The sequence below is a fragment of the Puntigrus tetrazona genome, chromosome 1 (assembly GCF_018831695.1).
Source record: "Puntigrus tetrazona isolate hp1 chromosome 1, ASM1883169v1, whole genome shotgun sequence".
Taxonomy (NCBI): Eukaryota; Metazoa; Chordata; class Actinopteri; order Cypriniformes; family Cyprinidae; genus Puntigrus; species Puntigrus tetrazona.
This window is the reverse complement of record NC_056699.1, coordinates 12,337,524-12,351,402: the sequence shown is the minus strand read 5'-3', so window position 1 is coordinate 12,351,402 and position 13,879 is coordinate 12,337,524. Positions and strand designations below refer to the sequence as shown.

The 13,879-nt window shown below is 37.2% G+C and overlaps 1 protein-coding gene across 7 annotated transcripts in view; it reads left to right on the top strand.

The window, feature by feature from the left end:
* The window catches only part of gria2a (glutamate receptor, ionotropic, AMPA 2a), a 28,147-nt gene extending 14,706 nt beyond the window's left edge, over window positions 1-13,441 (top strand). Inside the window, exons 6-16 of one of the 7 annotated variants that reach the window (XR_006250806.1) lie at window positions 419-577; window positions 734-901; window positions 988-1,092; window positions 1,951-2,058; window positions 2,157-2,363; window positions 2,498-2,865; window positions 3,369-3,567; window positions 5,173-5,420; window positions 7,840-7,954; window positions 8,389-8,503; window positions 9,534-9,668. Coding sequence is in view for 5 of the 7 variants with exons in the window: in XM_043238056.1 (XP_043093991.1) it covers window positions 419-577; window positions 734-901; window positions 988-1,092; window positions 1,951-2,058; window positions 2,157-2,363; window positions 2,498-2,865; window positions 3,369-3,567; window positions 5,173-5,420; window positions 7,840-7,954; window positions 9,534-9,749; window positions 11,451-11,615 (2,058 nt within the window). In the remaining 2 variants the exon portion in view is untranslated. Of the gene's footprint in view, window positions 1-418; window positions 578-733; window positions 902-987; window positions 1,093-1,950; window positions 2,059-2,156; window positions 2,364-2,497; window positions 2,866-3,368; window positions 3,568-5,172; window positions 5,509-7,839; window positions 7,955-8,388; window positions 8,504-9,533; window positions 9,784-11,450 lie in introns of those variants that run through there. The other 6 variants (XM_043238053.1, XM_043238052.1, XM_043238056.1 and 3 more) reach the window with 6 other exon arrangements.
* Window positions 13,442-13,879: the final 438 nt, after the last annotated feature.

The window sequence follows — 13,879 nt, the reverse complement described above, 5'->3', positions numbered from 1 at the left end:
TCTCCTGCTTATCACACACGTGACACATAGTTACTGCAGTTTAATTCTCATAATTTTGACACTTCTCAAAATATTTAAACTTCATTTTCAAAATATCTGAAATTTAATCTTAAAATTAATACAACCTAATTCTCATAATTTTTACTTTCTTTTCAAAATATTTCAACTTTATTCTCACAATATTTAGCTAATCCCTAAAGGTTTTTGTTGTTCAAAAAGAGCAGCTTGGACATTATACCAAGCATTCCTTTTTGCTTTTTATAAATGAAAGAAAGTCGTACAGGTTTAGAACATTACAATGGTGAGCAAATGACGATAGAATGGAAAGAATTCTTGTTTGTGATACGATAGCTCACAGTTTTGTGTAGCATGAATTATATTATTAAAAAGTGTCTATGTGTGTGTGTGTGTGTTGTAGGGCTTTGTGGATGGAGATTTGTCAAAAATCCAGTATGGAGGAGCAAATGTATCTGGATTTCAGATAGTGGATTTTGATGACCCGCTTGTTGCTAAATTTGACCAGCGCTGGGAGGCACTAGAAGAGAAGGAGTACCCTGGAGCAGACAGCAGAATCAGGGTGAAAGAGTGCAAATATTTCCATCACGCTCAAATAAAAGTGCTACTGACAGCATTTTGAACATAGTTATTATATCAATTTCTTATGGCTGTTACAGCTACCATAAAACACCCAAGTAAGACATTTTTATTGTCTTCATATTTCTTTCCCCTGCAGTACACTTCCGCTCTCACATATGATGCTGTGCAAGTAATGACCGAGGCATTCCGCTTTCTGCATAAACAAAGGATTGACATCAGTCGCCGTGGCAACAACGGAGACTGCCTGGCCAATCCTGCGGTGCCGTGGGCACAGGGGGTGGAGATAGAGCGTGCTCTCAAACAGGTCTGCTCTGCCGGCACATTATCAATGCCTGCTGTCTGTGCATGAGAACTTTACAACGTATTACATTTGCGCATGTGTTTGATCAGGTGCGTGTGGACGGATTGACAGGAAACATTCAATTTGATCAGTACGGCAGAAGAGTGAATTACACAGTCAATGTCATGGAGCTGAAAAACAGTGGCCCAGTGAAGGTAACACAGACTTAAACTTAAACCATTGCTGGTGGTGTGGACGGGAATTATTCTGATTTCAGCACCATTTCATACCTAATAACGATTCTCACTTCCCTGCTCTACAATTAGTTAGAATTATACCACAGTTGTACTGTACTAAATTTGTTATAATATATGGCACTATTATTGTCTTTACTGTATTTTTAATCAAAAACAGGTCTGTCTTGTAAACAGTAAACCGTGTACACTTCTCTTGTAATTTTATAAACAGATGATTGTGCATCATTGTATAGGTTGTCATCTGACAAGTTTCACAAACTTGTAAGTTGCTATGAATTGATATAAACAGTTTAACTGATCTAAAAGCACAACACTTGAAGAAAAATGTGCTCTCATAAAATACCGAACTGTTAATGAATACATAATGACTTATAAATGATGGGCATGAGTTCAAGAATGATTCTTTATTCATTGCAATTCATTACAAAGAACCTGTTCATAAAAGGTAATTATTGAAGACTGATTGTGAAGGTTTGCGCAGCAACACAGTGTAAAGGTGTGTTGACAAGTCTTATTTCACTGCACACAGGCTTTCTCTTTCATCACATTCCAGTCAGACTACAAGCAGACAGCCAAGCTCAAACATCATTTCTTTTGCCTTGGCACTGGTGATTCAGTCGTATAACAGCACTACTGCAGAATAGTGATGTAGGAAACACTGTCAGAATATTTTAGTACTGTGTTCCATTCACATTTAGAAAAACATACATTATAGACTGAACCAAAATGCCCAGAAAAAAATGGTTTTGAGTACTTTGTGCTTTGTGTTCTGAACAGAAGTGAAGTTCAATTTCATGAGTGTGTACTTTGCCTCAGATTGGCTACTGGAATGAGGTGGACAAAATGGCGGTGACAAAATCTGACCTTTTCCCCAACGACACAATGGGAATGGAGAATAAAACGGTTGTTGTGACGACAATCTTGGTATGAGATATTCCATGTTATTCCACATCAAGAGCAACCGAAATCGCCTACGTTCAAAGATGTGTTAACGTATTTCCCACCCTGCTTGTTTGTTGTAGGAGGCACCGTATGTAATGCTGAAAAAGAATGCAGAGTTATTCACCGATAATGAACGCTATGAAGGATACTGTGTGGACCTGGCAGCCGAAATTGCAAAGCATTGTGGCTTTAAGTATCAGCTGAGGATTGTAGCAGATGGAAAGTATGGCGCACGAGATGCTGAGACCAAGATCTGGAATGGCATGGTTGGGGAACTGGTGTATGGGGTGAGAAGTAAAGCAAACACTCACGCACACAAGAGTGGACTCCTGAGAAATCTGAACACTAGCTCGTCATCGTACATTTCCTATAGGCCTATGTGTGTCATTCACCTAATTCCTCCTCTTTTCACTCTTAACAGAAAGCAGACATAGCTGTAGCTCCTCTCACCATCACTCTGGTCCGAGAGGAGGTGATCGACTTCTCAAAACCTTTCATGAGTCTGGGCATATCCATTATGATCAAGAAACCACAGAAATCCAAGCCGGGTGTCTTCTCTTTCCTGGACCCGCTGGCCTACGAGATCTGGATGTGTATTGTATTCGCCTACATCGGAGTTAGCGTTGTGCTCTTCCTCGTTAGCCGCTTCAGCCCTTACGAGTGGCACACTGAGGAGTTTGAGGACGGGCAGCTGGGCCCTAGCGAATCTACGAACGAATTCGGAATCTTTAATAGTCTGTGGTTTTCTCTGGGCGCTTTTATGCAGCAGGGATGCGATATTTCGCCAAGGTTGGTGCATGCAGTGGGCACTGAAGCTAGCTGGCTAGCGCGTGGGGTGTGCTTTCGGCTTTGTGCATCGACGGTTTTCCCACCGATGCCGTGGTTTGTGGATGTTCACGCTCCTGCAGCTCATGCTTCCTATCCATTTCCATTGCAAATAACCTATTATATAACTCCCTTGTCCCCAACTTCAGTGTATCAAGAGAAAGAAGACAGAGACAACACAGGATTAGAAATGTTTAATCAAAGATATGGTTTAACCTTTGGTTGGACATTTCTTTTGTGAACATTTACTTACCCGGTTGGGAACAGTAAGATGCACAAGGTCGCCGTTTTTTGCCCTCTTGGAGTGGTACCGTGTTTCGGCTGCATATTCCCCATTTTATCCAAAGTGAAAGGGTTTTCTTTCTTTCTTTCATTCTTTCTTCTGGACTTTATAGTAACAAGAAGCTGGTTCTGTTGGTGGAGTGTGTGATCGTTTGTGTGTGGCTGACTGTGTTTGCTGTGTGTAGGTCCTTGTCTGGTCGTATAGTTGGTGGTGTGTGGTGGTTTTTCACCCTCATCATCATCTCCTCCTACACTGCTAACCTGGCTGCCTTTCTCACTGTGGAGAGGATGGTGTCACCTATCGAGAGTGCTGAAGACCTGGCCAAACAGACTGAGATTGCCTATGGGACACTGGATGCAGGCTCCACCAAAGAGTTCTTTAGGGTGAGTGAACCAGTGTGGATCGTATGGAAGGGCTGCAGACAGGCACTGTCCTAACTAGCCATGGCCCAACCATCAGTAACAAAAAAAATAACATATTTTCCTTAGACCTTAAGTACATGAGTGTAAACATAATTTTCAAAAATATGCATTTAAATCGGCCATCGGATACCCATTTCAAGTTAATATAATTCTTTAGGGTCATAATGATAAGTCTGTAATATAATTTGGTTAAAATTTCTCAATGGTACTGTAAAATAACACCCATTTTGGATGTAAAAAAGCAGCTCTGTTCACACTGAGTTTCGGTGCATGTCCCTTTAAATGCTAATGAGCTCTGTTAACCCCACCTTTCTTTTCTGTGGGTGACAGGTCACTATCATGAGACTGTAAACTTTAGCTGCATTCATCATGAAACTTCCTAACTAGCATTTTTTTTAGAAAAGATGATTAGCAAAGATTCATAAAAAATATACTCAATTCTTCTAGAGGTTAAGATGGATTACGAATAATTTGTGCAAACAGAGACGCAATTTGCTAGATTGGGGATGCAGTCTTTAAAAAGTCAAGTAATCCTCTGCATCTTTAGCGGCTCAGATGTTGTTTGTAAATGATGACTGCTGTGTTTATTGTTACACCCAGAAACAAAGCACCTCAGTTGCTTAGAGGTCATTCCTGCTCCAACATCAAAACAATGGTGGACTTGGAGTAGATCTGAGTCACTGCTCATGATTTATTGGGACTGAAAAAAACACTGGGTGGATTTTTATCATTACATATTGGTTATGTATGCACACTGCCAACACATATTTTAGTTCAAACGACATGTAAAAGTGAATTTTACATCTGATGACCCCTTTAAATATACAATGTTTTTTTTTCCACAAATCATGAATTATTCATTTATATTTGTCATGTCATGAATAAGATAAATGTTTTTCAGTATGTATACTATTTTAGAAAAAATCTGCTTAAGAGAATAATAAATATAAATGTTATCCCAATAAAACCTGACTCAACCTCCAGACATCCAAGATGACTTTGTTTATTAGCATTACATCACTTGCTCAGTAATGGATTCTCTAGTGAATGGGTGCTGTCAGAATAACAGGTCAAACAGCTGATGAAGACAACTCAATTAACTGCAGGTAAAGCTTTTATTATATTGGCTGGTTATATTTATATATATTCTGCACGACCATATTCGATATCCATAATCCTACAAAATTCTTAAATGCAACAACTATCTTATTAACTACATTAATAAGAAGAAAATTGGAAAATTATTGAGGAAAAAAGTCATAGTTAGTAGTTTGTTAATAACGAGACTTAACAAGACTTAAAATAAAGTGTCACCAAAGCAGGGATCCTGACCAAAATACCAGCCCGTAGTTGGACTCTAATTCTCGCGGCACCCATTAACTGCAGAGGATTCATTTGTGATCAAGTAATGTAATGCAAAATTTCTCCAAATCTTTTTCCAATAAAGAAAAAAATTCAACGTTGTTGACTTATTCCTGACATAGCTAACCATCACGTCATCACTAACCTGAATCTAAACCTCTCTTTTTTTGTCTTCATCTTTATGTCTTTCTTTGCTTTAACCAGAGATCTAAGATTGCTCTCTTTGACAAGATGTGGCAGTACATGAAGAGCGCAGAGCCTTCTGTGTTTGTTAAAAACACAGTGGAAGGTGTTTTGCGTGTCCGAAAATCCAAAGGCAAATATGCTTACCTTCTGGAGTCCACTATGAATGAGTACATCGAGCAGCGCAAGCCCTGTGACACCATGAAGGTCGGAGGGAACCTTGACTCTAAAGGCTACGGCATCGCTACACCCAAGGGATCTGCTTTAAGGTGGGTGGAGTAGTATAACAATATGGCCCATGTTGTTATAGTATCCCACCTACCCTGATGTAGGCCGGGGGTCCCCCTTTAAAATGAGGTAAACTAGGTAACAGCAGTGCTGAGTGTAGGGATGTATGGAAAAACCAGCAGTATAGAGTTACAAAGGAAACTGCACACGGTGGGGGGCTTTAAAAAGCCTAGCTGACAGCTGACAAGCAGGTTACCTAGCAACCAGTGCTCTCCAAGACTGATGGTGTAGAAAATGGAGTATAGTGTAGACTGAAACAAAAAGGTAATTATCTTAACATGAGCTTAACAACAAATTAGGTTTTAAGATTTTAACAGGGAGTGAGTGAGCACCATAATAATATGCTAAATTAATTAAGATTATATAAAAATTATTAGGGCTGTCATATGGAAATATTGGATTGTGGATCATTTTGTATTTTTTTTGTATTAACACATTTAATTGCTATTGTTATAAAGGTAAATGATATTTGTAATTATTTGTGGCTATATATGCATCTGCAATAATAATGTAATAATTTGCACATACTTAATGCACTTCAAAGGACTATTTAACAGTGCTGTAAGCTAATCACTTAATAGCTTCCTATGTTTATTGATAGATGCAATATTAAGAGTAATGATCTGGTATTAAGAATATATCAGAATAAAGATCTGATATTAAAACCACTTATCTCTAAAATGAGTAATGGGAAATATAAAAAAAAAAAATTTTTGCTCCTGGTTTGCAAATATCTAAAAAATACATTAATGGTGTCAACAACAATTCATTATATAGCTTTTGTTATCCTTATTATTAGCAATGTACAAAATGGTCAAAAGGTTATCAGAATTGGCCAATAATGGTTTAAAATGTAAAAATTGTCCGGTTTAAACAAATTAAATTAAAAAAGCCTTGCCGACAAGACAGATAGCTCACATGTGCTCTATAGTGTGGTCATTCTTAAAGCAAACCTTTGCCTGAATGATGATTAGATTCGCTGTTTTGGATCGCTACATTTAAAGTGAGAATGCACAACAGAACGACATGATCTGTGACAGAGTGAACACTCACTAGTGCGTACAGTAGCAGCGTCCTCCCCCACTCCCTAATGCCCATCCACACAGGGTTTTATTTACTTAGGGGCCGGTTTACTTGTAAAATAAAGTAAAATTCACATTAAGATATTATTTTATATAATTTTTATACAGACAGTGTTTCTGACTAAATAATGTCACAAAATATCTTTTTTGAAGGCCAAAAGCTATAATATAATAATGTAAAATTTAATAATATCAACTTTAATAATGTTTATTAGTTTTAACAAAGATGTTTTTGCTCAAAAATAACAAATTCTAAACATTTTCTTTAGAATTTTAGCACAAAAGAGATTTGTTTCAAAACAAAGGGAAATATATAGGTATGAAGATCAGCTGTTGGCCAAAATGATTTAAAAAAATATCGGATATCAGCAAAATCTCATAGTGTGCATCTCTAGTTCTTATTTTGACAGCCCTAAACACAATAGATTAGTTCATGTGATTCTTTTCCAGGAATTAACATTCTACTCATGGAGCTCAGTAAATAGTTGAAGAGAAGGGTTGAGGTGTAATTTATTCAATAGTCTTTAAGTTCTGAATCCTTTTTTCCACCTTTTTTGCTGATAATAAACTGTCGTGTTCAATGAAGCAAACATTGCGAAACTGTTAAACTTACATTAAACCCTTTCTAAGACAAAGCATAGTGTAGTAGTAAAAAAAATTTTTGTATGTGGTTAGTATAACTCACTACTCATGTTTGCCTTTCAGTATCTGTTTTATTGAATGCATGTCTGTTCTTAATGACTGAAGCAATGGCCTCTTGCAACCAGACTGTGTTATGACAAAAGCTATTTATTGATAATGAGTAATAATCAATGCATGCGATTGGGCACTTGGATTTTGAATGGTTGCCATAAGCATTAAAGAATGTTTAAGCTGATGATGCAGAGGCTGAAAACACAGTAACTTGATTATGAATGCAATTGATGATGCACTGTTTGAACCATGCATGCTGTCTCTCTTGATACTCCTAACCAGATTTGTTTGCCTCAATGCTTAAAATGTTTTCTGCTAACTGATTTGAGGATCTGAATGTGCGATTGGTTAATAACTGATACTATTGCTGATCCTCCTCTGTTCTAGCCTCCTGCCTCAAGAGTTTGAGTTTAAAAAAGAACTCTTAAAAAAGCTCGACCACCTCATATTTTAATGGGTTGCTTAAAGTCATTTTGATTGGTTGGTTGATTTGATGGATTGATTGATTGATGGATTGTCTAACCCAATGTTCCATTCATTCTATGCAACTTGTGGGGGGCGTGGCCCGCTGCAGCCCCGCCCCCCCTCATGCTGTCTGACAAGTATGTTTTATCGTTTGTTTAAGAAACGCGGTAAACCTTGCAGTGCTAAAACTGAACGAGCAGGGGCTTCTGGATAAATTGAAAAACAAATGGTGGTACGACAAAGGAGAGTGCGGCAGCGGAGGCGGGGAGTCAAAGGTCAGACCCGTGCTCGGGACTTTGGGTAAAAAATGAAATGAACGAAATGCAAATGAGCAGGAAGCACTACCAGCCGTTCCAGAAAACAAGCCGAGGCACCAACAAATTCAAATTATTACGTCAGCTGGTCAGCAAGAGCTTTCAGTAAGACACGTCTGCTCCAGAATGAAACCGAAACAACCTAAAAAAGACATTCCCAGAGGTACACGGCTTGTCGGCGGGCACTGTTTCTGCTTCCTGCTCGCGGCGATGAGTCTGTGCACATCTGGCACGGCAAAGCCGCGTTTGCCGACTGCCAAATGGAGCGCAGACTGCAGATCGCCACCACGCTCAGGGCTGAATCATTACCAGCGCTGTTAGCGAGTGCAAATGTTACTGACAATAACATAAAATAACATTGGTAATGTTATTTATGTTATTTCCCATACGCGAAGAACGCCAGTAAACCTTGCAGTATTGAAACTCAGTGAGCAAGGCATCTTAGACAAGCTGAAAAACAAATGGTGGTACGATAAGGGAGAATGTGGAGCCAAGGACTCTGGAAGTAAGGTCAGTCACTGCAGGGAGCGTGTGTGTGTGTGTGTGTGTGTGTCTCTGGCAGGGCTAGAATGTGTACTGTATGTGAAATTAAAAAAAAAAAAAACACTGTCTCAGTTTGGGAGATCCAAACCCAAGCATTTGCAGACTGTGTGTACAGTATGTGTGTGTCTATGTGTGTTTGGAAGGAAAAGAGTATGAGAGTGATATGAAAGGAAGCTTGTGTAAAAAAAGAAAAACAGCCTATGGTGATGTGTGTGTGTGTGTGTGTATGTGTGTGTCAAAGCAAGTCCCCTACACAGATTTACCACCGCATGAATCAGAGCCTGACCTGTGTATACAATCAATGATGCCTATACAAACAGGGATGTAATGTAAACACACAGTAATGCATGCGAGTGACACATAGCAAAGACATATTTTATGCACACTCAAGCGCGTACTTGATTCACATTCACGCACAAACACGCATAGTCACACTTGTATAGGCTCAGAATTTCCTTGTGCTCCTTTGTATTTCTATGTGCTTTATTGACAACTTGTCCTGTTCCTTTTAATTTTTTATCTTTCTTACACTCTCTCTTTCTCCCTCCTATCTCTCTTTCTCTTTCCCATGCGGTCTCTCCTTCTCCCTCACCAATGCTGTAAATGTTGTTTGTATATTTGCCTTTTACTTCAGCTGTCTTTAATTGCAATTATGTAGGTGGCGTCTTTTTTTCCTTCTTTATGTGCACACACTGCACCGCATTGTCCTGTTGTACTTTTGTAGCCGTCTTTGTATTTTTTGTGATGTACTGTTAGACACTCACATATGCACACTTAATACTGTACTGTTTTTATAGTCGTAATCTTATATATATATATATATATATATATATATATATATATATATATATATATATATATATATATATATATATATATATGTGTATATTTATATATGTATATGTGTATATTTATATATAGTGATAATTAGTAGTATTGGCATAATGTCACCTTTTCTCTCCCTTATCTTTGACCTTTGACTTTCAACCCCTTGCAGGAGAAGACTAGTGCCCTCAGCCTGAGTAATGTTGCGGGCGTTTTCTACATCCTGGTGGGCGGCCTCGGGTTGGCAATGCTGGTCGCTCTGGTGGAGTTCTGCTACAAGTCTCGCGCGGAGGCCAAACGCATGAAGGTTGCCAAGACTCAGGCTCTAAATCCCTCCTCTTCCTCGCAGAATTCTCAGAATTTTGCTACTTATAAGGAAGGGTACAACGTTTATGGGCTGGAGAGTGTTAAGATCTAGTGGGGTAGGAACGGCAGAGGCTTTATTTTTGTCGTTTGTTCACAGTTTTTTTTTTTTTTTTTTTATCGTATGCCAAATGCTTCATCGCCACTGCACGATTTTCCAGGCATCATGCTGATACACATTTGTCAAATGTTTAAAGGGGTCATATCTTAATTTTCATATTCAGAATTTCCTAGTTTTTTCTCTGAGGTCCACTGGTAAGATTTAATTTTAGGCTCTAATTCAATTTTCCATATTTTTTTCACTCTCTTTCTGACTCTGAATTAAATGGTGCCTTTTGTTCCCAACATATAATCTAAATGGACCATACTTAATTAAACAATCTTTCTTCGGGGAATCTTCCTTATTGTGGATGATTCAAGATGTTATTGTAAGAAAAATGTCATCCTTTGGAAGTATCATAAGTTTACTGGAATAATAACATCATTTTGCTTCCTCCTCTTTACAGGTAGATCACATTTCTCAAAGCAGGATAGACATATAAATATGGCAGTCATGTCTTAATATATAAATTTTGTTCATTACCAAAATCCTAACTAACTTTCTTTCAGTAGACTTTTTGAACTGGAGACATTTTCAGTACTGAGTTTTTATATAGTATATTAAATTACACTACCGTTTACACCTAGCCTGCATTCATATACATTAAAACTGTAATATTGGGAAATATTATTACAATAAAAAAATTCTATTTGAGTATTTTAAAGTGCTATTTATTACCATCATGGTAAAGCTGAATTTTCAGCAGCCATTACACCAGTCTTCAGATGATCCTTCAGAAATCATTTTAATATATTTAAGTGATTATTTGCTGCTCAAGAAGCTTCTCTTATTATCAGTGTTAAAAGCAATCAAGCTGCTTAATACTTTTGTGGAAACCATGGTCCATTTTTTAGGATTTCTTTGAAAGAATAGAACAATTAAAAAAGCATTTATTTGAAAACGAAAATCTTTTATAACATTATTAATTTATTTTTATTGCTTATGATCAATGTAATACATCCCTTTTAAAAAAGAAAACATCTTACAGATTCCAGAATTTTGAATGGTACGTCAAAAGGTGAAGGAAAATGAGGATTTTTTTCATGATATGACCTCTTTAAAAAACAATACCACACAAGCAATTGTTTGACAGCACAGTTTTGGTAAACTGTGGCTACATACACAACTTATGTGATCAAGATTAAAGATGAAAGAAATTAGGCAGACAAAGGTTAAACAAAGAGAGAGTAAAATATGTATATGGATAAATGAATGGCTCATAGAGAAATGAATTAATTTTAGCTGGCGTGACATCATTTTGCGTTTGTTGATCATCATTGGCGTTTGTGTTTGTTTGTGGATTGGCTGCACCGCTTGCTTTTGCTATAAAGCTCCGCCATCTTAATGCGAGACCCATTAGCTGTCAATCATTCTCCACCCCATCTGCTCTTCATAAACATCTACAGTTTATATAGATGTTATATATATATATATATATGTGTGTGTATATATATATATATATATATATATATATATATATGAAATAAATCTGTATTACACATAACGTGCACTGTAGAACTTTAATGAATCTTTTTTTCTCTCTTTTTGTCTCCTTGTGTGTGAATCTGGGTGTGAATCACTGTGCATTTATATATTCTGTTTGTGTGGGTGTGTGTTTGGAAACAGATGACGTTCACAGATGCTATGCGCAGTAAGGCCAGGTTGTCTATAACGGGCAGTACAGGGGAGAACGGGCGAGTGCTGACTCCAGACTTCTCTAAAGCCGTCCATGCTGTGCCGTACCTGAGACCTGGCATGGCAATGCCTCTGAGTGTGAGCGAGCTGTCCTGAGTGCCTTACATACATACACACACACATTGGTGCAAGCATGCTGTACCTCCACTTTCATACATATGCACACACGTGTACATATTCTTAAAAAAATACTATACTATAAACACGACATCTATACTAAGGATGTCAAATCCATACATGCATAGACACATATGTTTACTGTTCAGTGCAATCACATTTTGACCAGCGGTGATGTATACATCCAACATTTGCAAAAAAAGAAAACCACGCTGACAGACACATAAAAAAAGTATACAGGCACATTGCTGTGTGTACATATGCAGATAACGTCACAAACCTTGTGTAGCCACAGTCCTATAGTTTCCTGTTGTGTATATTTTACATAACACAAGTTCTCGTTTCGTCACACACTTGAATACGCACATATAATATGACCTCATTTCGCTCATATATTCACACACTTGCCCCACTTCAGTTTTCGTGGACGTTTTTTTTCACATTGTAAGTGACATTGCAATGCTGCACTAAGGAACAACGTTACACATTGAAAATAATTCCTATGGGAAAATCTCGACACCTGTTTCCATAGCAACGTGTTTTTTGGAATCTCTGATTCTCAAGAACTCAAGCACACGAAACATCTGCATCAAATGTGATTTTGTTTACTCAATCTACATGATATATATTTAAAAAAGTGTTTGACTGGAATCATTTCTTATTATATGAGATATGTATAATAAATTATGTATATAATTACACTTTTGTTCATTTGATGTTAATGTTACCATGCAAATGCTTGACTTACAGAAAAAAATGAAATGATTTGAGTAGTTTTGTTTCTTCTCCTCACTGGTTTGATTTGTTGTGATGTTAATTTTTTTTTTTGGATCAGTGTGTTCAGATCCATTTTTTCTTGCCTGTGGGCAATGCAAGCAGTAGTTTTATAATTCTATAAGTCTTTTAATTAAAAAAGAAAAACAAATAAAGAATACTATAACTTCTGCATTTCGCAATTTAGATGGCATATTGAAAGTGTTATATTGATTAAGCCGGATCTGTACAATAATATATGAACTTAATATAATATATTATGATACCCCAAAATGCCAAATTTTGATGTGTGCCAAAATATGTTAAGGCATTTCCGATGCGTTTATTAATATTGTCTCTATATGGGGAAATGTTACAACTTCAAATTAGCACCCTATAATCAGGGGGTTGTTATTTATGTCATCTTTGGCTTTTTTTTGTTAGTTAGTTTTGTTTTTCATATCAGATGCATTGTACTTTTAATAAGGTGCACTACGATATGCAGTTTTAACTGTGAAAAGCATGACAACCTTTAGTTATGTTTGTTTTATAAAAGCGATGATTACGTGTATCACTAAGATTAGTTAACTAGGACTTTCATTTATGTAGTCCAGTTATGACCTTGAGACTAAGAGATGGAGATGATTATTACAGATAGTTATATTGATAAAGTATAAGCCGATTACCCTTTTCTATGCCATGCTGTGTAACTGAAATCTTGTTCATTAGTTTTATATGTATATGTACTGTACATGTAAATAGAAACCATTCATGTGTATAACTTAAAATCTTGGATGATACACCAATTCACACAGACGCACACAAGAGGATTGCTCGTATTGTGCATTCGGCAGCACGTTTGGGAACATGACCGTCGTACCAAGCTGTCTCTCACGTAAAGACACACAAAATGGACTTGCCATCACTAGCATCATTTCAGTTGGAAAGTCTGCCATGGGATGAAATGGAGGACGTTTTTCTAAATGGAATGTGGACCGATTGCTTTATTTTTTGGAATCTTTTGGAATAAACAGAGACTGAGAATCCTCTGATATTCTGTTTTCCTCTGTTTCATGCGAAGGAGAAAAGTGCCGCAGGAGGGGGTTGACAAGCATGTCAGCTGTTCTCTCATAAATTCACATCTTGGGTCCAAAATTAACACACAGGAGATGAAAATGTTCAAAGCGTTTATCTAGGATGCCTATTTTTTTCTTACAGAACATGTGGAAACACATACGTGGAATATTCTTCACATTAAGCTACCAAAACCAAACTGCGAGCAACAAAATCGTGTTTTTGTGACAGGTGCAGCTTCACGGGAAACTCAGTGACCTGGACTGATGTAATAAAAAGCGAAATAACTCCATTAAGGACAAAAAAATGTATTTTGAATAAAAATGTAAAAATAATGTAAAATACGAAAATAAATGTAAAGTAATTTAAAATACATTTTCATGGTCGGTAAGAGCTTATTAGCCTTCTCAGTTCAT